This window comes from Mesoplodon mirus, assembly GCF_964341445.2.
Source record: "Mesoplodon mirus genome assembly, chromosome: 2".
Taxonomy (NCBI): Eukaryota; Metazoa; Chordata; class Mammalia; order Artiodactyla; family Ziphiidae; genus Mesoplodon; species Mesoplodon mirus.
Window position 1 is genome coordinate 167,728,533 of NC_138977.1, and position 24,968 is coordinate 167,753,500.

A 24,968-nucleotide genomic window follows, 5' to 3' on the forward strand; every position below is an offset into this window, starting at 1 on the left:
GGCATTAAAAGGGATATCATAAAAGAATATTTTATGTTAAAAAGATGCTGATTATATATTGAGCCGAGGTAAAGACAACTTACAAAAAGTCCATATCATATGGTTCCAATTTTGTAAAGAAAAAACATTTGAACATAGAAAACAAAGATTGGAAATATATAAACCAAATATTAAGTGATTTGTCTCTGAACTATAGATGATTTCTATTTTTCTTTCTTCTTCTTTTTTCTGTATTTTAAAAGTCTTCAATGAGCGTATATTGCTTGTGGTTATTTTTTGAACCATTTATACTACTCAAGGAAGGGATTTTAGAATAAGGATTTACTTCTTATGGTGATTCAATAACACTTATAGACAGCTAGTCCCTATAGTTATTTAAATGAATTTGTTTTCATCCCAGATCACTTTCAATTCAGTTTAATAGTTAAGTTAGTCGTTAAGGTGAGAGGTATAAAGTCAAAAGCAGAGGATTTGGGGGCTCCCTTTAGAATACCTAACCCATGGTATCAATACCTGATGTGATAAATTGTTTGGGAGGAACCTATAAATGGGACCTGTCACTCAGATAGAATATCAGGAAAACAAAGATTAGGGATTTCACAATCTCTGTCATTGGATACACCACTGCCCCTCACCTATCTGCCTACCGCCAAAAGGGATGGTACAACTTTCATTATCCTGAGACCAAAATAATAACAATGCAGTTATATTTTTAAAAATGAAGAAGAGGAGGAAAGAAGAAGTAGAAGAGAAGGAGGTGGAGGGGGAAGGAGAGGTGAGGGGGTAGCACTTGGTGAAACACAATGAACGTTGAACACTGGAAATGATTTTTCTTCAGCCATCATAAAACACATTACCCAAGACTGGAAGCTCTCACCTAGTCTTTGTGACTTTTGATGTTTATTCCTAAAGGACATAAAATTAATTTGTATCTTGCTGTACAAAATCCACACTTACTCATGTCAAATGGAAAGGCACACTTTCATTTTCACATTATCAATGAAAACATTTAAGGCTACTGGAGGTATCCAAAGAGGAAAGTGAAAATCTGGTTTGTATATATTAAGTACAAGGAGACATAGAACATTTGGCAAATTAATGAATGAAAGTTAGGAGTGTTAAGTGTAGAATGAATGAATATGTGAAGAGATGAAATAACATTTGTTGTCCCATATTGAATAAAATTTTATCATGGACTGTTTACCTACAGAATATGCAAATCTTCTCAGTGCAGGCTGGGATAGTTCTAGTAATTTGGGGTTTTTGATGGAGGGAGGCAGTTAAATATTCTGGAGCCAATTCTTCTAAATTGGAAAATCCCTATCATTTTGGAATATCTATCCCAAAATTTTGTGATAGAAGAAATTAAAAGTTAATTTTTAAAAAGAGAGAAAGAGAAAGATAGAAATGGAGAGAGAAAGAGAGATTGAAAGAGACAGACTGTCTTCCAGTTTTTCCAGATGAAACTTCTACATGGGGTCTCTTTAATTAAACCAGTCTAAGGGACTGCCAAAACAATCTTCCTCCAGGATATTGAATCTTGACCCCTCTATCAGTTTCTGAAACTCCTTTCATGAAGCACAGCACTATTCACAACAGCCAAGATATGGAAGCTGCCTAAGTGTCCATCAGTGGGTGAATGGGTAAAGAAAATGTAATATATATATATGCACTGGAATATTATTCAGCCACAAAAAAGGAAATCTTACCATTTGCTACACCATGAATGAACATAGAGGGCATTATGCTAAGTAAAATAAGCCAGATAGAGAAAGACAAATACTGTATGACTTCACTTATATGGAGAATCTAAAAGACAAAACAAATGAACAAAAAAAACAAAAAGAAACAGACACATAGTTACAGAGAACAAACAGGTGGTCACCAGAGGAGGGGGAATGGGTGGTTGGGTGAAATAGGTGAAGGGGATTAAAAGGTACAAACCTCCAGTTACAAAATACATAAAGAATATGGCTAATAATATTGCTGTAACTTTGTATGGTGACAGATGGTTACTATACTTAGTGTGGTGATCAATTTGTAACATATATAAATGTCAAATCACTATGTTGTACACCTGAAACTAATATAACATTGTATGCCAACTATTCTTCAACAAAAGTAAATAAATCAATCAATATATAAACAAACTATTTTTCAATGAAGTAGATTGCATTTTATATCTGAGTTCAAATGTTCCTACTTTTAATCATTTAAAATGCACTGGAAAAGGATGTGTTCGTTACTTGGATTAAATGAGGGAGGCTCCTTGAACATGAAATAAAGGAGTCATGCGATTACATGGTTCAATACGTATGATCAGTGGAAATAAAAAACTTAAAATGTTAAAGTTGGAATTGGAAACAGGAAAGAGCTACCAGAGATTTCATGGTGTGGTCTCAATAAATATTTTTTGGTTTTGTTTTATGAGCACTAAACCAGGACATCTCCTATTTGAAAGAAATCAGCTTTGTTTTTGAGCCTCCAAAAGGCAGTTTTCCTCATTTCTTCTCCTGGCAGACTCCCAGCTATTTAAATTCTTCTTTTGTCTTGTTGCTTTGGGTTATATTCCTGCTTACACTGCCCTAAACAGGTCACTCGTGAGCCCTGGAGGCTTGGAGGTGTCTCAAACGACACGTACTCTGCTATTAGTCACTTAGTTACATTGCACATCTTTTGTTCTTTGCCCGTGGATCAATCCCACCAGGCCTCCAATAGTGTGAGCTGTTCTTTTGATTGTTCTTCCGTATCCTTTGGCCTTCCGGCTGCTAAAATCAGCATGCCAGGCACTAACTCCTGAACTTTCTGCATCAGTTTGATTTTTGCTTCATGCTAATGTGGTACTTGCCTAATATAACTCAGGGACTTCTAGGGCATGCCCCCTCCTTAGGCTTGTCTCTACCATTGGAGAATTATGTTGTGGAGGACTTTTACTGATGTATACAAATAAGCATTTTTCTTCTATACAAAGTGAATAGAATTACTCTGTCCGTTTGTCCTATAGGCATATTTTCATTCATAGTTCAACAGGATTTTCTGTCCTAATGACAACTTGGAATATCTCCTTACTGTAATCTATGTATCATATTTATACTTAAAAAAATCTTATCCTCCCTATCCTAAATGTAACATTCTGTAATGAGTCAAAAATGCATAGCACATCTCAGAAATACACGGCCAGGAAAGACTCTCCCAATCAGAAAGGCTACCTGTGGGGCTTCCCTGGTGGCGCAGTGGTTGAGAGTCCGCCTAACGATGCAGAGGACACAGGTTCGTGCCCCAGTCCGGGAGGATCCCAGGTGCCGTGGAGCGGCTGGGCCCATGAGCCATGACCGCTGGGCCTGCGCATCTGGAGCCTGTGCTCCGCGATGGGAGAGGCAACAGCAGTGAGAGGCCCGCGTACCACAAAAAAAAAAAAAAAAAAAAAAAAAAAAAACCAGAAACGCTACCTGTGGACCTAAATTCAGCCCTTTAAAAAATGTATCAACTTTCTCAAGTAATCAGGATCAAAAACATAATTTGATAATTACTATAATCAAGTTTTTCAAATTCTATTTTAGATATGATTCATATACCCAGATTTACAGGACTTTTGTCACCTCCAAGGATGGTGAGTTCTGCCTCTCATTCTGAGGCAGAATGTTTCTCTTTGGAAAACTGATTTTTTGGAAAGGTATTTCTTTTAAGGCATGGTGGTCTATCAACGTGTTACGTTCATCACTTCCAACTAGTTCTGGTTTATTCATTCAACAAATACCATTCAGTACCAACTGTGGTGTCAGGTGAAGTATTAGGTATAAGTGATGAAAAGATGAAGAGGATGTAATCACTGTCTGAGGACATCGGCAGTGAGGTTCCAGCCAAGCATTGTGTAAGCAGACAACCATGAACTATGAGAGCCACGGCACGATGGATGTGTCTGTCACATGTCACAGGCACAGAGAGAAGTGAGCAATCGAGCCTCTGGAGGGAACTAGGGAGAGAGGTGGGCTCTGAAGAATGAGCACTGGTACCCCAGGTAGAAAAAGACAAGAAAAGCATCCAAGCTGATTCATTCTATCTCAAATCTAAAAACCTCTTTACCATGTTTGCCCAAGAGATACATGAGAACTCTGTGTTCACTTTAATTTGTCTCTTCTCCAAGGTACATTTATTTCTGAGATTTTTTTCACCCTTTATAACCTCCTCAGAGAGGTTTATCTTGACACCCTCCCTGCTACCTCCACTGCCACCTCCGCAGAGATTGGTTTAAGCCCCTGATTCGCTCTCATGGCATCCCATATATTTTGCTCATAGCACTTATCACAACTGAAATTAATTCATAATGAGTGTGTCTTTATTAGCTCTCTATCCCTTGACAATCTAAAGCCTAAATAATCTAAGAATTGTCTGGAGTCTAGATTCTAAACCTCATGAGGGCAGGAGCCAAGGCTGTCTTATTTACTGCATCTCCTGAGCAAAAGCAGAGGGAAGGGCACAGGAGAACATGGTACATATTTGTTCAACAAACACATGAATGAGTAAGAGCACTGTTTTCTTACATGACATGGTCTTGGGTTCTTTAAGCTCCAGCCAGCTCCAGCTGGTTTCACAAAAACTTACAGCACTGAACCTGTAGAAACAACTTTTCTAAGGTCCTAAAGGGTCACCAGAGGGAGGATTCAGAGCCCTACAAACAAAGGACACATGGCCAGGCCAGAATCTTCCCTTCTTGATGAGCCAGTATATTAAGAAGCAAAAGACACTCATGGAATCAGTCAGTACTCATCACATTCCCTATAAGTTTCATGTCTGTTAAAAACCACAGAGCAGTTCCTTAGAACCAAGTTCCAGCCAAACCAAACAATGAACCTTTTTCCCCAAATACCTTCTTTGCCTCCCTTAGGATGTGCTTCTTCTACTCTCTTCCTTCTTCACTGTCCCTGCTCACCTCAACCTCCTCCTACCCAAACCCTACCCATTGTCCCTGACATGCCTCTCAAGCCCCCTAGCAGTAAATCACCTGTCTTCTTGGGCTTCACAGGGCACTTTAACCTTATTTGATGACATTTGCCAGGAAGTCTTATATCATAACTATGTACTTGTCTCATTTCCCTTGTAGGCAGAATTCTAGGATGACCCCCTCCAAGATTCTCACCCCCTGGTATACACACTCTGCATTATTATCTCCTTCTCTTGTGTGTGAGTAGGACTTGTGACACTGATGGTATATAACTCCATGATTATGTTACATAAGCTGGCAGAGGGATTGTGTAGATGTAAATAAAGTCCTTAAACAGATTAAGTTCATTGAGAGACATGATCCTGGGTGGGCCTGACCTAATCAGGTGAGTCCTTAATGTCGGAGATTTGAAAGGAGAGATTCTCCCATTGGCCTTGAAAGACCAAGCTTCCATGTGTGCAGGGGACCATGTGCTGGGCAACAGTTGGAGGCCTCTAGGACCTGTAAACAGTCTCTAGATAACAGCAAGCAAGAAAGCAGGAACTTCAGTCCTACAACTGCAAGGAACTGAATTCTGCCAACAGCCCTAGGTCTTAGAAGGGGTCACAGTCCCAGCTGACACAGTGATTTCAGCCCTGTGAGACCCTGGGCAGAGGATCCAGTTAGCTAGTGCCTGGACTCCTGACCCACAGAAAATGTGAAATAGGAAATATGTGCTTTTTTAAGCTGCTAAATTTGTGGTCATTTGATATGCTGCAACAGAAAACTAAAACACCTAGTCAACAGATGATCTCCATTTTTTTGCACAGCACTGAATTCAAAGAATTTAGTGACATTTCCTATTGCACTTGACTCTGACTTTAAAGATGATCCAAAGAACAAAATTAAATCATATATGGTCCCTATAAACCATGTTACTTCTAGACTCTGTTCAATAAAAAAAGGAGTATAGAACTGTTAGCTAGTCACTAAGTGGAGTCTTAGGTTTTATAAAGAATCAAGAGACTTGAATTCAATCCTGGCTCTATCACAATCTAGCCAATTGCCTTGAACAAGTCAAAGACAACTCAACTTCTTAGTATGTTATCTATCAATAACTATTAAAATAGTTACTACTTGTTGATAAACTCTCATGTATCACGGACTGTATGTATATTATTTATAAATACCATCCTACCGTGGCCAGATAGACTTTATGCTAATTTTATAGATGAAAATGGTGAGGCTCAGAGAGATTGGGTATAACAATCAAGGTCATGCGGTTACCGCAGGACAAGGTCATAATTTAAAGGTTGTCTGTCTCACAGGCCGGGGCTATTAAAGTGAGGGGTTACTGAAAGGTCCTCTCTGATTGGATCATCCTAGAGATATAGATGGAGTGTGATTTCCACAGCACGAGCCCAGGAAAAGACTCCTTCCCCACACCTAGAAGTGAGTCACATCTGAGTTCCTGGCAGTACAAACGTGTCCAGGTTTAGACAATGACAGAGACCCAGAGCCCAGGCAGGGAGACTGCACAGATTTAAGGACTTGTTTACTTAGAACAGCAGAAAGGAAGTCAAGCGTGAACTTTCTGAGCTTCAAAGATAGTCTCAGGGCCCCCTTGGGAATAAGCATAAATCTTCAAATTTATCCAAAGTTTAGCAAATTCACAATGACAAATGTAACAGTTCCTCTAAATTGAAGTTCATCTCTTGGCAGTTTTGGAGGCTTGGAGAAAATGCCAGCAACAAGGACTTGGAAGGAAATAAATCTTTAGATTCCCTGAAAACATAGATAATTATTGCGGAAGACATATGGAGGATCCCATACTGCGTTGAAAAAGAAAATTTATAAATGTCAGCTTTGAGGCAGCAATGTTGGAAGGACTGAAGTGATCTGCACTTAACTTGAAGAGAAAAATATGCTGGGGATACATATTCGCCAATTAAGAACTAATTCTCCTTAACTTGTGCTATTTCAGGGAAGAGTGGATGAAGAGAGAAGGGAGAAAGGCTCCAGAATTTAGAGTAAGAGGTTAGATTTTTTTCGTGTCCAAACAGGTAAAATTTAAAGATTCTCTACTGTTTAAAAAAGATGCTGGTAAATGGGATGATAAAGGGGCCACAATATGGGTATTGAAGGCAGAAGAGTTGAGTCCTGAGTCTCTGAGTTCTGAGCCTCACTTTCTTCATCTCTACAGTACAAATGGTCAATATAATACCTGCTCTGGGCTCATAGCAAGGATGGAATGAGATACTGCCACCCAATCCTGCTCAGCAAATGTTAACCACGGGCCCCCTTTTCGTCCCTTACAGTGGCAAGCACTGAGGCTCCAGAGAAGAATAAGGTTGTCTTCTCCCTCCACTAGCTTACAGATGGTCCTGATTTGTGGAAGGATTTTATAAACTGCAAAGCATTATCAGAATGTTTGTCATTTAAACTCATTAACCAATCCAGGAGGTTACTGTTGGACACATTCGAAAAACACCAAGACAAGAATCCACTAAGAATCTGACTTTTTTGCAGATTAGAAGATCATAGAAAGAATTACTTATTTTGGCCTAAAAATTGGAATCTGTAACTGTGTCTTTTTTTAGACAAAACCACAGCTAATAGTGGAGGATCTTGATTTTTTTTTCCTTTCCAAAGGGAAAGAAATAATAAATAAAACTGGAATTCAAAACCAGCGAAAGTAGGAAGAGAAACAGTCTCATAGGGCTTCCTCGTTTCCCTAGGGATGGGTCTTCTTCCCTGTGCTTCCTGGAGGCTCTGAGTGGAGATCATGCCAATTAAACAGTGCCCAGTTGGCAACAAAGCCCAGAGCTGAGAATGGGGAGAATACAATGGAAGCACCAACTGTCAAGAGATTCATGGCACCTCAGGAAAGATATTATGAACATCTAATGAGAAATATGCAACTTCTTAGAACTTCCGTAACTAATGTCAGTGAGGCAATGCTGAAGAGGTGTCTGGATTTAATAAACCTTTTAATATTTTCACAGCTGGGCCTGCTTGCACAGGGCTCGTAGACCACTTTCTTAACTAAGGCCTGGTGCTGATCTGACATTAGTTTAACAAGGTAATTATCAAGTGAAGAATAGCAGCCGCACTGCTGTGAACCTGAATAATAATGCTCATAATTACTGATTTTGGGCCCATCTTTAAAAAAAAATAATAGAGGACTAAGTACTAAAGCATTTTATAGGAAATACATTCAGGTACAGTGTCTAGAAGTGTGGAGAACTATAAAGGATATAATTAGCAGTTTATTTACATAATCAGTCAAACACCGTTTATCATTTCTCTTATGGTCCTATTGAAGAGAAGCAAATAATCATGGGAACATTAAGTTATTTTATGCAGGCAACCTTAAAAAAGTTGATTATTATTAACTTTTTTTTAAAGCTTGAAAGTTGAACTGTCCTAAATGCCTCAGTTGAAAACTGAAGAGTGTCGCTGACTTTATCAACTGCTAGCACTCCTTCACATATATGACATGACAAACATTTCCAGGGGAAATTTTACCTGGACAAATACACCTCTCAGGTAACTAACTTCAGTTTTTGGAATATATTCAAAGCTTGCATTAATTCTGAAACAACACACAAATTGTCTTTTACTGAGAACATCTTAAGTGGTTGCTTTTTATCTGGAATATGAGAGTAACATGGAGATACCATGTATGCCTGTGAGGAAATACCTTCCCAAGCATTACTGACTAGGCTTACCTCATAATTAGATTCTGGAAGAACTCTTACCTCTTCATTGTTCTCAGTGTAACTAACCCATTCTGGCATAGCAAATGATGTATTTTTTAAAGTAAAAAAAAAGACAAACAAATTGCAAATCATATAATTCAAAGGCAGGACTAAGTAAGACACGTATTTTTAGAAAAGTCTGTAAAAATAATGCAATGCTCTATTTGCTCTAGATAATATGGAGAAATTGTCTCATAAAAAGGGAATGGCTTTATTACCATGCTCCTAGGTGACCTTACTTCTCCCTTCAACAGATCTTCAGAGTGATTATTAGTATCAATTTTTGTCAATTTCAGGTCCTCCTGACTTATTGAAAAGCCAAAGATAATGTTGCATCAGGGAAGTTCTCATCAAAGAATATAGTAAAGGTAGCATTAATTGGGATAGGACCAACCTCATAAAAGTAAATAAGCACATTATAATGGTTGGGTGAAGCTGATTCTCTTGGAATGAATAATAAAAGCAAAGTATATGAAGGTACCAAGTTCTTCAAGCTCCTGAGTTCAAATACTCCAATACAACCACCTTGATTAAACAGTAAATAATGAAACACACCCTAACGGGTGATTTTGTCACTGAGCCTCTATATTCTTAATGAAATCCACATGAACATTGATTAATATAGTTGTAGAAGAAGGCTAATTTAACTTGACTTCAACAAATGCTTTATTTTACCCCATATGCATAAATAAGGTGCATTCACAACCTGAAAACATAAAGCAAAAGTGAAGATTAAACTAAACATAGGCGTGTGGGGAGGATGCTTCAATCAGCTCATGCCGTGAAACAAGAATTTCACAAACCAGTATTGTACAAAGGAAATACTGCATACATCTCAGCTTAACCCTGATTTTTCCAAATGTTTTATGTTAAAAATGATATCAATCATACATTTGGATATAGAATCTCAGAATGTGGTGGTGAGCATTATTAAGAACAGGTTTATAAACAGAGGCAGAGAGCATCAATAAGAAAAAATCTGGCTAAGATATGCTACTAGTCAAGTCCTAGAAACAATAGCTCACTAGACCTTTAGCTCCTCCAAGGCAAGAGATTTTGCTCATTCATCTTCTTATCACCAGGGCACAGAAAGATGACACATGGAAAGTCCTTGAGAAAGGTTAAATAAATACATAGATGTTTCAACTGAAATTATGTCCAATAAGATCTGTTCAATAAGAAGATTTATGTATGGTTGCTGAAGACTGCTTATTCTATGAGATTTAATGACACAATTGTACTTACCAGGAAAATTGGCAGAATATGTAGTGAAATACTCTACTAACCCATGGCCCAAAGCATTAAAGGAAAAACAAAACAAAACAAAACAATCAGTCCTACTATTGTAGGTTGGGTAGATGTGATTTTGATTTGGTATTTAAATGTAAGTCTCAGTCTTGGTTCTGTTTGTGGACAAATTTCCAAATTGTTCTGTGACATTTCTATTACTCTATAACACAAAATGAGTTGCTACAACCGGAGATTGTGATGGTGGAAAATTACTAAAACATAGGAAAAGCCGTATGTTCAATAATGTGCCTGTGGGCTAAATAATCAGTTCCTTTGGGTCATACTTATACTATTTACCAGTGCTGCATCATTTATTCAGTCCACAGATATTTACTGAAAACCTTATATCTGCAAGGTACTGCAGTAGGGTGTTTTCTGTCATAGCTTTAAGAAACAAAAGGGTTTTAGGTTAGAAAGAAGTCTTCACCAGTCTAGTCTTTTTCTCCTGGAAGCAGATTTGATCACCTTCTTTATATCCCACAGTACTTTGTTTGCCCTACTCTTTCATTGTGGATGCTGTTGCATTAGAGTTAATTGTTTATGTCTATCTCCCTTGTTAAACTGTAAGCTCCTTTAAGGGAGATGATATTACACACTCATGTGTGCTCAGCACCTGCCCAAGTGTGGCATAGTCAACTGTGGAGGGCCTGCAATATGAACTTTGGATTTAAATTCAGGCAGGATGTAGCCTACACCTCCCCCGCTGCCCCAATGAGGTATTTTATCCTTTAGGTGGGACTCATGAGTCCAGATGCTGAATGTAAGCAGAGGCAAGACTCATGTGCAGAACAGGACCAGGTAAATCTCTTAGAGTTTTTTCCATGTAATGTATCATGTTCACACTCCATTGTAGCTGCTCTGCAGTTATCAAGATTTCATATTTGAGTGTGAACAGGGGTCCTTCAAGTAGGGCTGCCAGCTTTAAGAAAGAAAGACACAAGATGTCCAGTTAACTTAGAATTTTAGATAAACAAATAATTTTGTAGTATATGTCCCAAGTATTGCATTTGTATACTTACATTTTATCTAGCAACCCTACCTTCAAGATGATGAGTAAACTGGATGTAAAGAGGGTCAGGTAAGATGTTTCTCAATAATTTTTTGTTGAGCAGAACATTTATCTTCTCCAGCCCCCAGACAATAAATGCCAGTAGCATTACCTATCATTGTGATAATGAAAAGTTGGCCACATTTATCCTATTTCCCACTATGAGGTAGTGCCTTCTTGGCTTGAGAACCATAGGGAAGATAATGAGAGTAGGAATATACCCCATGAAGCCAAGGTCAGGAAATGTACACGCCAGGACCCCACAGACATTATAGTCACACAGAGTCTCAAAAATGGACATGATGTCCATTTCCTGGCTAGTACCTCATTCAGACCTCCCAACCAAGCTCTTGAGAATAGGTCTGACTTGCTCAAGCCTGCATATTTGACAATGAATTTTATCCCCATGAGAAGAGATCAAACAATCCTCCCAGATTTCTTAACAGCTTGACATATAAAGGGAAAATAAAGTCACCAAATCCTAAAGATCAATTATAAATATGATGATAATTATACCTTCAACTTGTATAGCACTTTACATTTATTCAAAGCATTTTTCTGTCCATTATCTCATGTGATTATTCATGTGGTATTTATTAGCAGATGAGTGAATGGGATGTCTGCTCAATCTTTCGTTATGGCCAATTTGCAGCACTTGATATCATCAATTTGAAACCACAAATGGGAAGAGATTCAGGCTCCTTTTTCCCTTCAGAAGTCTGTTAGTTCATTCATCAGCTGTAGGCTTTCTCTCAAGTCTTTTTTATAACTAATCCCAGATTTTGCATTAATATTTCAAGAATATTTTCTTTTTGAGTTACTTAGTTGATTATGTTAATTTAAGGTAAGAGTTTGTATTAAAATGAAATTAAAAGTAAATGAGAAAATTGGTGATGAACTTCCTTCCTCTCAAGACTATCCCTCTCAATGTCTGGCAAAAAGCAAGAATTCAGTGCATTCTGAATGCATGAATCAATGAATGACTGAAGGAAAAAATGAACTTCAAATGAATGTCTGCTTTAGTCCTAACTTAATTTACTCCAGATCTTGACAGCCTAATGAAGAATTCTGTTGAGGAGGGTCACTCACTAAAATCACAATTTCAAAGACTAGAGCTTTCTAGAAATCATTAGTGCAGCTCATGCAAAGGAAAGCATTTTCCAGAGTCATCTGAGACAAAGACATCTATGTCCTTATGTAACAAAGATGCCACAATCATCCAGTAACTAACCATCAAGGACTACTCTGAGGAGGTGCATTCTTTTCTCTGGGATTAATTTTGAATGCAACCACAGTTCATTTCCTTTCATCTGGTCCTTAGTAAATAAGACATAGAGCCCAATGGTGCCTAGCACAGTGCCTGGCACTTGAGAAGTATTCAGTAGCTCCTAGCTCTCTGAGCAAAATAGGGGATGGAAACGTCACCCTCTGTTAGACAGGTGTCACAGCTGTAATAGTTTGGGACTTTTTAAAGTCATCATCTTCCATAATATCAGGTTTTCTTCCAGTTGGTCATTAAATTCTTACGGTTTCCCTATAGAAGGAAGACAAGTCTGATCTGGCTTTGCCCAAAGCCAGAGATTTTCCTTCTATGTGCTAAATGATGGAACAAGTAAAGGAAACTATCCTCTATTTTAATTCCAAGTGACTGGCATTTCATAGGTTTAACTCATTCTCTTACTCATTCATTCATCCATTCATTTATTCAAGCAATAAATATTTATTGTGTGTTTTTCCTAAGCACTTAGTGTACAGCACTAAGCTAAGGTACATGTTACTTAATCTTATTTAATCTTCACAAGTATCTTATGATGTTGGCATTATTATCACCTAGACATTATGTATAAAGAAAGTGAGGTTAAGAAAATCTAGGCAGGGGCTTCCCTGGTGGCGCAGTGGTTGAGAGTCCGCCTGCCGATGCAGGGGACACGGGTTCGTGCCCCGGTCTGGGAGGATCCCACGTGCCACGGAGCGGCTGGGCCCGTGAGCCATGGCCACTGAGCCTGCGCGTCCGGAGCCTGTGCTCCGCAACGGGAGAGGCCACAACAGCGAGAGGCCCGCGTACCGCAAAAGAAAAAAAAAAATTCTAGGCAGGATGCCCAGCATCAAGTCAAAGGCCTAACTTCGCACAGCTCTGGTGAAGCAGAGGCTCAAAGGGATCCAGAGTCCGTGATTTTGATCTCTACCTCCATAAATGAATAAAAGAAAAGGAATGAAAACTTTTCAGAGGAACAAAGTTACTTTATAGAGGAAGAGCCCCTGGACTAATTGGCACATGTCTCTTGAGGAAGCTAAGGGTTTTTAAACACTGGCCGCACAAACCCGTACATTTCCAGATCTCAGGTGGACTCTTTAGAGGTGTTATCCATAGAAAAGACATAGGCACAGATTCTAGCCTTGTAAATCCTTCTGCCCGTGTGCTGTAGTGCACGCTCTTCACATGTAGCTTTTAAAAATACCCACATTCACGCCATAATAGTTATTAAGCGTGGTGTCAAAATGCTGATTCAAGGAATGATTTTCCCAGAAATATATTTCTAATCATGTAATATGATATTAGAGAGAAAGAGAAAGTGGGGAGAAAATGCTTTCAGAATTCCTATATAGCAAGCACAATAAAAACACAGCTGGACAAGGTGAACCAATAAAAAAACAGGAAAAAAAAATAGTAACCAGAGATAGTCAAGTTACTTGGGCCTTGTAGAATTTCTCTTCCTTGGGGGACACATCCAAATACACCACACATAAAAACACATATTACAAGACAAAATTGAAGAAGTTTGTCAATATTGCAGTGCTATCAGAGCTTTCAGAAAAAATGGGAAATAGGAGAGAAAATGTAAAAGAGAAGCATCTTGTGAAGAAACGGCTCCACAGAGGGGCCGATGTGCAGTCCTTCAAATATCTAATGGGACTTGATGACTAAGGAAAACAGAAGAGAACAGCTTGGAGAGCAATGACATATCCCAAAACAACTTTCTGCTTTTGGACAGTGAAATGAACCCCCAGCAGTCACAGAGGAAACAAGAATAGTCTTTGGCTCATGTGACTATAAAGGTGTGTAGTTCTGCCAGAAATCCTTATTCCAGAAAGAATGTGAAACTCAAGATGAAATAACAGTTGTCAGATGGAAAATCACTGGGACCCATCACCCTCAAATTACAAACAATATTTAAAGGATTAGTGATGATTGTATCTGAGTTGTCCTGGATCTCAATCTAGAGGCTGAGGTATGCTCATTGGAATTCAATTGAATAACAACAGCTATTTATGGAGCATTTTCCAGGCACTGGAAACTCTGCTAAGAAATTTACGTGTCATCTCATCAAACCCTCACTTTGCAGATGAGGCCACTGATGCTTAGAATGCAACTTAGGCCAAATCACTCAGGCAGTAAAAGACAAAGCTGGGTTTGAACACAGGTTTCAGACCAGGAATCCCTGCCTGAACCACACACCTTTCCCTTAAAAAAAGCCAATAGGAAGTGCCCCCAAATAAGATGGCATTTTAGTATTTATGTCAACTCCCCCCACCCCAATTTCCAAAGCAAGACCAACCTGGACATAGTTTAGTGTTTGGAGTCTTTAGCCCCCAAAGCACAGAACCCACACATTCTCAACTGCCCTTCCCTTCCTTTCGCACATCACTTACCAGTGATGACAGTGGGTTTCTGCAGTTGAAAGCCTGGGAGAGGGTGATTTCTTCAATGTTGCAGTTCAGCAGGAATTGCCCATCAGAAGGGTCTGTAGGCTCACCACTGCCCAGCAAGTTCTACGTACTTGATAAGCGCTTGCCAATGGCAAGCTTCTCCAATGCACAGAAGCTGTAGTGATGCCAAGGTCGTGCATTGTTATCAATAATAATAGTCAATGCTGACTACCACATTCTTCAAATGCTCCACGGTTCTTTGATTATATTATCTCATTTAATTTTCACTGCAAGCCAGTGATGGTAGTCTTATGGCCATTTTACAGATAAGGAAATGGAGGCTCTGTTTACCAGTACAAGCACAGGTTAAGACCCAAGAATGTTCACACTGAACTCTTGTGAGCTTTCTACTATATTGATTAGCCTCCCAGCCTCTCCAACGCCATGGGACACAGGAGAACTTTCTCTTTTTCTTTTGGCTGCATTGGGTTTTCATTGTTGTGCAAGGCCTTTCTCTAGTGGAGGAGAGTGGGGGCTACTCTTCATTGTGGTATGCGGGCTTCTCACTGTGGTGGCTTCTCTTGTTGAGGAGCACGGGCTCTAGGTGCGCGGCTTTAGTAGTTGCAGCACGTGGGCTCAGTAGTTGCGGCACGTGGACCCTAAAGTGCATGGGCTTCAGTAGTTGTGGCACATGGGCTCAGTAGTTGTGGTTCAAGGGCTCTAGAGCGCAGGCTCAGCAGTTGTGGCGCACAGGCTTAGTTGCTCCGCGGCATGTGGGAATCTTCCTGGACCAGGGATCGAACCCGTGTCACCTGCATTGGCAGGCAGATTCTTAACCACTGCGCAACCAGGGAAGTCCCAGAAGGACTCTCTCCATATATCTTTCCCCACAAAGAAATATTTCCTGAATGAATTGGGAACCATGTATTTCCAACAGATGAAGAACATGGCCAGTGTGGCCCTGGACATGGCCTAGGTTTCCTGAGGCGGTTACCAGTACCTTTACCCAAAATGTTCTGTGCTGGTCATCAGGAGCAGGGAGACTGTGGGGCACAATTCCACCACATACCCAGAAAAGGAGCAGAGGAAAATCAATCCTCGCTTGAAGCTAATGGTGAGCAAGCAACCTAAGAACGGTTGCTTCTGTATAAGATGCGGAAGGAAAATCATACACCACGCTGGACTCAGAATTGCAAAATAAGTGTGCAGAGGGCTGAGACCCCATTCCTCTGCTTGCCTTGCCCTCTCTATCAAATAAGACAGTAATTATTTGTGACTTATGTTCCTTGGAATGTGTGAATTGACGAATCCATTTCTTTCCTCTTAGCTGTGGGAGGTGTAGGGCTAGGATGGCGAGGGTTGCCCCATCTCCGACTCCGGAGTCGGTCAACCTGAGGTCTAATAACTCACCAGCTGGGGCTCTGCGGACCAAGGAAGGGTCCATTTCCAGAAAGACACTTTTCAGCTCTACTGGTCTTTAACCACAGATCAGCTGATCGAGAGGGAATCTCTTACCCCTGGCCCTCTTCACCACTTGAGATTCCACCTAACCCAAGCAGAAACCACTTCCCTGGACTGTTGGCTTCTCCAGCTGCTGGGGGAACACTTCATGAAGCCCCACAAGGCAGGGGCAGGCACATGGCCTTAGGGATACACATCCCAATTACTACATGGTCCAGTAACCTTGTCTGTCTGGCCCCTCTCCACATAAACCTCACCCCGGTCTTCTAGGAAGACATCAGTAGTCTCCATAGGCAATCCCAGTCATATCCCACCTGGGGAGGGTGCCCAGTCCCATCAGGAGAGCAGGGACTGGGGTGGGTGGAGAAATAAGAGTGATACAGAAGAACTTTCTGAAAGGAAGAGTAATATATCTCCCCAACATAAGTATTTCCTGAATTATTATATGTTGAGTCCCCCCTACCCCTGCAACTTAAAATAGATCCAACCATATCCTAGAGCTTATTTGAAAACACCAGCAGAGCACTTTGGACTGTGTTCTTCCCATTTAAGTAAGTCCAAGGATGTCGGTATGGGGATTGTTTTGCCAGCATATAAACTTTTCCCCAAATGTCCATTCATTCCTTCAATCATTCATTCAATGAATATTTACTGGGTACCTATTTTGTGCAAGTTTCTGTATTCATCTGAGAATTCAGCAATAAATAAAACAAAGCCCCTGTGCACAGGGAGATAACACTCTAATAGGGGGTGACAGACAACAAATAAACAAGTAAATACATATTACAGGATTTACGGTAGCTTAGAGATAAGATCTCTTAGAGCCAGAGGAACCCTCTGAAAAAGTAGACATGGGGAGGGAGAAGGAAAAGATTTTTCTAGTAAGGGTTAAGTAAACCTCATCTAGAATATTTCTTGGTACCTAGAATGAAAGCAATATGGGGAAATGTTTTACATACATAAATGTAATAGCCAAGTCCTATTTTCCTCCTCAGAAATACAAAGCTCTCAGCTCCCTGCAAGGTCTCCAGGAAGTGCTGCAGCCCCAGCCCAGGGCCAGCGTGTGTTTTCCCTGCCCACCCGGCACAGTGTGCCTGGACCGTGAATGGGTTAAGGTGGCCGCGAGGTGCTTGGAGCGCTGCATAAACAGCACGTGCGTCAGGCATTCTAAGCATCCTTCATCTTCCCTATCTCCCGGTCCTAGGCTGTCAATCAGCTGTCACTTGCCCGCACATCAGCAGCGTGTGCACATCACCAGGCTGTCAGCAAAGCAGCTGATGAGACTGGGCTCCAGACTGTCGATCATCTTTGTTTCTCTTCGCCGCTCGGGAAATATTTTGGTTCAGAGAAACAAAGAAACCTGGGCAACAATGGCTCGTAGTCAGGCATTTACTCCTGTACATGAATAAAAGATCTTAACAAGCACTGATCATGCCTCACCCCCAAATGATGTTGGGGTCAGGGGTGGACAGAAGGAAGATTGAGAATCTGTTTTATTAGTAATTCTAGTTCCCCGAGCAGACCCTGACGGATTCACACACACACACACACACACACACACACACACACACAGCACAGGAACATAAAACAATGATAACTTGAAGTTATCTGAGCTTATGCCTCAGAAAAAAATAAGAAGACTCCGAGGATGGATGACTGCTTGGTTCGAAATTATTCACCATTGATCCGGCGGGCTTTTGGGGAGAGAGTAATTGTTGGATTACCAAGTTCATTTATCTCCTAGGGAATTCTGAAACGGCAGCTTCTGTACCCGACTCTCCCACTCTGTAGGGTGTGAGGCTGCTTGGGAGCACCCACACACAGAAAGCGAGTGAGCTCATCAGGACCCCTGATAAAGTGGTCTTGCCAGTGCTTGCAACAGGTGTCATTATGTTGAATGTAAAGACATTCTGGAAAAGCCCCTTGTTTGGCACACTAGCTGCCCCTCTCACCCAAAATATTTATTAAAAATGTCCCAGCCTCTGAAAGCCCACAATATACAAATCTAAAGAGATGCTTCCAGCAATGAGTTTCAATTGAGCAAGTTGTCCTGCTTTCCACTGTTTGCCACTTTTACAAAATCACCATCTATTTATTAGCATAATTAATCAACTCATCATACAATAGATCCAAATACTAAGTTATCTAAAGTCCTGTAAAATTAAGGAAAAAAAAAAAAGCACTGGTTGTCCTCTAGTGGCTTTGAAATACATTTAGCAACAATCAGATCTTTTCATTGTGTATATCAAGAGTGCTATTACCTATCATTTACTCAATGCTCTGGACCGACTCATTTGTACATACTGTGGTTGGTCCCATCATCAGCTCCGTGTTTGACACATTTGGGATGTTTTACCCTCTGACGGACAGATCCCTTCACATGTGCAACCCTGATTTCTGAAAACGCATCTCTCTCTGATCTAACTGGACATTAATTGTCTTTGTGCTGACGTGTTTATGCCTCTTGGTCTTACAGCACAACTAGCAAATCTGATCTCTGACAAGTTGGCTGAACCTAATCAGGACAGATCAGCTGTTACCTAAGGTGCCACAGGCTGTAATTTGAGGATCTTTACAGAGTTATCACTCCCCAGAAAGACAAGGAGCTATGAATTCTGTCAACACGCATCCCAAAGTGTGGCCACCAGCTGTGGCCACCCCCGCCCCCAAGAAAACATAGCACTTGTCAAATAAATACCTGAGATAATTGATAAGAGGGGATTAGAAGGATATAGCTGATACAGTGATTGTGAGGATATTTTTTTAAAGGGAACTTCAGAGGCAGAACGTTGGGTGTGAAGTGTTGTCAAGCATAAAGAAGGGTCGTAGGGAAGAGATGGATGGCAAGCCTCCACAGTTCAGCTACCACTTATCATTGGGGGGGCTTGGTTCACATTTGCCTCGCTCTCTAAACTGGCAAATGCCCAAACATCCTAAACCTCGAAGGAAATCTCTTGCTGCCGAGTCGGGCTGCCACCCGGTGACAGTGCCTTGATCAGAGGCAGGAGGCCGGGATTATTGTCAGCCTGTCAGCACTGTATTATTATCTGAAGACCCCTGTGGTTTTCTTACGGGCGCAAAAAGAGGGAATATTAGAGAAAATAAACTTCTTTCTTACTGTATCGCTTTGGTCCATCTTCCAAACAAAAGGAAAGGGTTAATGTGGCGTCATCTTCAAAAAACTCGGTGGCAAACGCATCCCACCAGAGGTTGTCGCTATCCTGCAAAAAGACAGATCATTTATTTAACAGGCAAGAGTGGAAACATATCTCAAAGGGGAAAAGAAAAGGGAAAAAGGCAGAAAAATCCAGTCATCGGTGGCTTGGGACTTAGCATATGTGTGTGGGTGCTTTGGAAGGGGTGTGGGCAGGCGTGTGGTCACTCTTCAGATTCATTGCCTCAAATGAGGACTGAATTCCAATTCAATAAATGAGTTAATGCAAAGCAAATGAAAATTAATTCTCGAGGACATATTTGGGGAGATTTAATAAACGTATTCTGGAGCACAATGTGACATTTTTTAAGAAAAAGGTTTGCTTTTAATGTAAAATGCATTCAGCTTTTTCTCTCTTTCTCTTTGCTCATTTAGGAGTCCGATTTTACAAACAGAAAGCACAATATTACAACCAGGTTAAGGAGAGTACATTTTTTAACAATAATTTATTCAAAAAAGAAAGTTGTGTGTGGCTTGTAGCCTTCCTCTATGCAAATATCCCTATAAAAGATACAGGTATTGCTACATGGATTCATGTAGAAAGATGAGTTTGTGCACAAGCGACCATCACATGCATATGGATTGTTCTTGAGGATTGGTTTAAGATTACAGGCAATCACTTGCTCATTATTAAATCAGTTATTAAAAACAGAATAGTTAAGCAGAATGCAAACCATCCACATGAACTCTGTTTGTTTGTCTTGGGTTGAATGTTTCCCTTGCTCATCCAGAAAATAATTTGAAATTGGCCCAGTTGAAGGCCATTAAAATCATTGCTAAGCTTCAAGGGCAGGGGAAGGGCCTCCTCTAACAGGGAATTAGGAGGGTTATGCAAAGTGTTACATTTAAAAGGGGGAATCATACCTGGGCCTCATTCTCTGTATAGTGCTCGATTTACCCTCAAATTCTCAAGCGCAATCTTTTCCCAGAGAATTGTTGGTTAGTGCCAGATTTCAGGGCAAGATGTTTCCCAGCTGCCTGTCAGATGGGGGAGGGACACAGAGGGGCCCACTGCTCCTCTCTTAAAGGCCCCCACCCTGGGGCCCCGGCCAAGGTCTCACCAGCCTCTCTTCCTCCCATTAAGTTGTTCTGCTTATGATAACATTAAGTTGTTGTCACTGGCAGGCTCTGGGAACAAGCCTTCAGTCCCAACGGGAATAAATAAGGGGCCACTGAAGAATGATGCTGTTCCTCTTTTCAGAAAAGAAGAAGCTTAGACAAATGAATGTCCTTGTCTCTTTTTCTCTGGCCTCCTCCCAATCGCCACACCAGAAGCCAACACTTTTCTTAGTAGAATACAGTAAATATAAAACCATCCAGGGGGCCTCCCTGGTGGCGCAGTGGTTGAGAGTCCGCCTGCCGATGCAGGGGATGCGGGTTCGTGCCCCGGTCTGGGAGGATCCCATATGCCGCGGAGCGGCTGGGCCCGTGAGCCATGGCCGCTGGGCCTGAGCGTCCGGAGCCTGTGCTCCGCAATGGGGGAGGCCACAACAGTGAGAGGCCTGCATACCGCAAAAAAAAAAAAAAAAAACCATCCAGGGGTATATCATGACTCCACATACAAAATACCCCCCTCCCATCTCCCTTCAGAAACAAATGTTTATTGAGCACTTATTACGTGCAGGCCCTCAGAATACACAGCAGGATAAGAGATTGGTCTCTACCCTCAAAGGGCTCAAACCCACTGGCAGGGCGCAGCCGACTGAGCATCGAACAGACAGCCTCGCTCCACACCTGAGACCACAACACAGGGCCTCAATGCTCTGGAAACTGTCAGAGTTTCTAGAAAAATCAGTGGGCCTGGAAGTGAAGAAGCAGCTGGGGCAAGAAACCCTATTTGGGAGCCTGGATACACAGGGTTTTTTTCATTTCAAATTGCTATACGGATGGAAAAAGAACAATGGTTAACATTTATTGAGCGCTTACCACACGCCAAACACTGTTCTAAATACTTTATATACGTTTTCTCACTCGCTCGTCATTACCACCCCGATTCTTGGTTTTGTTTTGTTTTTTTCCCTTGTCAGTACAGTATCAGTTTCTTGTGAGTAGGGGCTGTGTTTTGCCTGCTTCTCCATCTCCCAGGCCCCAGACGGTGATGAGGCCATGGTATTACTCAATGAAAGCTGTTCAGTGACTGGCTGGAACTGCTCACGTTATCATCCCAGTTTTACAACTGCAGAATCGGATCAGGTGGTGAAGGTAACTTGCCCAAGTCCACTCGGCCAATAAACAGCAGAGCTGGTGTTCACATGTAGCTTTTTAAAATACTCACGTTCATGCCATAATAGTTATTACGTGTGGTGTCAAAATGCCAGTTCAAGGAATGATTGTTCCAGAACTATATTTTAATCATGTAATACGATATTAGAGAGAAAGTGAAAGGGGGGGAAACGCTTTCAGAATTCCTATATAGGGACTGGGACTATTGGACATCTGAGATCTGCCCCGGTCTCTGCCAACTCATTTCTCTGGCGTCCTTGGGAAGGCAAGAGCTAGGGTTCAGAAAGAAGGAAGGGAGATGGAAAAGGGCATATTTTGTCTCAGGCTGGTTTCTCTTCCAGCTCCTCTCTGTCCCACTGCCAGGACTCACACCCAGAAAGAGGCCGGCACCATGCGGTAGGGCAGGTGGTATTACAACACTGGTGGAATTCGTCCTGTGGGCAATCCTCAGAGGAGACTCATCCCGACGCTACCTCTTCCCAGCTATGTGAACTTGGACAGCTTATTTTACCTCCCTGACCCTGTTTCCTTACTTGGAAATTAAGGATAACAATAATGATAATAATAACAACAACAGTAATGACTATCTTCACAGTAGATGCAACAACAGTTACATTAATAACTATCTTGCAAGGTAGATGTGAAAATTCAATAAGTTAATGGCTGTAACGTGCCCAGCAGAGTGCCTGGAACACAGTAAAGATCAATACAATGCCCCTTTCCTACCTTTATCTACCATCTTTAACACCATTCCTAAGGGATGAAGCATTCCACGCTCTAAAGAACTCTACATCAAAAAATGTTTATAGGGCTTCCCTGGTGGCGCAGTGGTTGAGGGTCCGCCTGCTGATGCAGGGCACATGGTTTCGTGCCCCGGTCCGGGAAGATCCCACATGCCGCGGAGCGACTAGGCCCGAGAGCCATGGCCTCTGAGCCTGCGCGACCGGAGCCTGCGCGTCCGGAGCCTGTGCTCCGTAACGGGAGAGGCCACAACAGTGAGAGGCCCGCGTACTGCAAAAACAAACAAACAAACAAACAAACAAAAGTTTATATATCAAGCCTGTCTCCAAATCACTTCAACTATTTGTAACCCGTTTACTTGGCAACAATACCTGTCTACAACACAGTGAAAACTGAATGGAAATTGCTCAACTCCTTTTGGCGTGCTAATTGTTCAAAGGTCCAGTGGCTAGATCAGCTCCTCTATCTCCATTTTCCTGTCATCTAATTCCTGGTTTTTAGCACGTCTGCTAGAAAATGGACTAGTGGAAGGTAAAAGCCCAGGGAGAATCCAGGCTGATCTGAAGTCACTAGGAGAAAAGAAAGGATTCAGGCTGTAAGGAGGTGGGAGAATTGTCTATGAGTAGCCATACAGGTTCCACGGGGCCCAGACAAGTGTGTGTTGGCAGAAATCAAGGGGGGAGGGGGAGTAATGACCCAAGAAGGGGGGATGACATTTGATTCAAACTAACTATAATGGAGCATGAGATGAGTCAATGTCTCAGGAAATGTCAGGACAGTTTTGGTAGGAGAAGGTCATATCAGGTGACTATACACAAACAAAGAATCAATTGGCTTTGGTCACAAATCTTGGAAGAACATTCCAGAACTAAAAATGTGATATTTGATTTCACAGGGCCAGACACAAAATAGGTACATAATAGAATATATACACATTTTGGCTGATAGAATGAATGAGTGGATGAAAGACTGGAATTCCTTTTTGTTCCATCAAAAACCCAACTCAAGAAAATCACTTACACAGTTTTTGTGAGCTCTAGATGGTTGACCCTACTTTGTCTATTGGCCAATATTTTTAAACTGACACAAAAAATATTTGGATATTATTTTTAAGCTATAGTTGTCAACTGCCCCCCAACACATATATATAAGGCTTTTGAATTAGTCCTTAGTTATGAGAGGAAAAATGCTGATGGAGAAAGGGAATTAAAAAGTAGTATTTTTAAGAAAATATTACTAAATGTCAAGTACAGGCCAGTCTTGACTTGGCTTTTTTCTGAAGGAAGGAGATCGTGGAAAGAATACATGTTTGGGCTTCCCCGGTGGCGCAGTGGTTCAGAGTCTGCCTGCCAATGCAGAGGACACGGGTTCGTGCCCCGGTCTGGGAAGATCTCACATGCTGCGGAGCGGCTGGACCTGTGAGCCATGGCTGCTGAGCCTGCGCGTCCCGAGTCTGTGATCCGGAACGGGAGAGGCCACAAGAGTGAGAGGCCCGCGTACGGCAAAAAAAAAAAAAAAAAAAAAAGAATACATGTTTGGGGGGCCCTGGGTTAACAGTAGTACCCATAACTCAATATTTTCTATTTTTTTTCCATGAATTGAACCATCTTATATTCACAACTGTCCTAATTGCCCCCAGGGGCAGAGCAGGCATCCTTAGCAGAATTTATACCCTTAACCTCTATGTTACATTGGCTTCAACATATGAATTCTGCCTCTTATTCGCTGATGACCTAAGTCAAGCCTCCTAAATTGTTTGCATCTATTTGCTCATTTGCAAAGTGGGAACAATCAGTTCAGTGCACTGTGAGGGCTAAGGAGAAACTGCCCAGCACATAATAGTTGCTCAATAAATGGCATCTATTATTATTTTTTCTTATGGTCTCCTTTGACCTTCAGATATTTATAAACAGAGAATCTGAATTTCAAAAAAGTTAAACTCCTTAGTAAAGATCAGACAGCTAGAAAGTGGCAAAGCTAAAGTTCACATCCGAGTCTGCCTAATTCCAGTCTATTTTTTTAAAATACAAAATTGAGAGGAAGGTACAGAGAATTCCCACACCCTCCCTGCCCACACACATGCACAGCCTCCCCCATTACCAACAGCCCTCACCACAGCAGCAGATTTGTTACACTTGATGAACTGACCAGGCCAGGTTTTTTCCAAATAATTCTGCTTAAAAAGTGATTTTCCACCTTAGGTTGAAGACAGAAAGATTCACAAGAGTAGAAGAAGAGGCCAGCATTAATTAGCATGAGGAAATTTTGCTTGAACAGATCTCCTCCTCCAGTTCTTTCAGATTTTGCCCACTTTCCCCCACCTTCATGTTGTTTTTCTGAAAATAAACCTCCTCTTTGAACAGCCCTTCCTTCCATTTTGCTGGCTGGTATAGTTCCTGCGATCAGTGGGGCAATTTTATGGAAGTCATTTGCCTAATGACTAGGCCAGGAGTCTAGGCAGCCACCGCAATGCAGCTACAAAGACCTGTGCTAAACCAAATACGAAGTCTCTGGCAGAAGATCTTACAGTGTGACTGGTGGAATCTCAGTTCTCAGCCACAGAGCTGAGCTAACAACCTCATGAGTTGTGGACAATGATAAAAAATCAGTGCCACCATTATTCAACTTCTAGATGTTGGTCATCTAGATGGTCTGAGCCTT

The 24,968-nt window shown here is 41.3% G+C and overlaps 1 protein-coding gene across 7 annotated transcripts in view; it reads right to left on the minus strand.

The window, feature by feature from the left end:
- The window catches only part of LDB2 (LIM domain binding 2), a 406,071-nt gene that overhangs the window by 246,592 nt on the left and 134,511 nt on the right, over nucleotides 1–24,968 (minus strand). For all 7 annotated transcript variants that reach the window (XM_082631218.1, XM_082631219.1, XM_082631216.1 and 4 more), the window contains exon 2: nucleotides 19,248–19,350. In XM_082631218.1, the coding sequence (XP_082487344.1) occupies nucleotides 19,248–19,350 (103 nt within the window). The remainder of the gene's footprint in view (nucleotides 1–19,247; nucleotides 19,351–24,968) is intronic.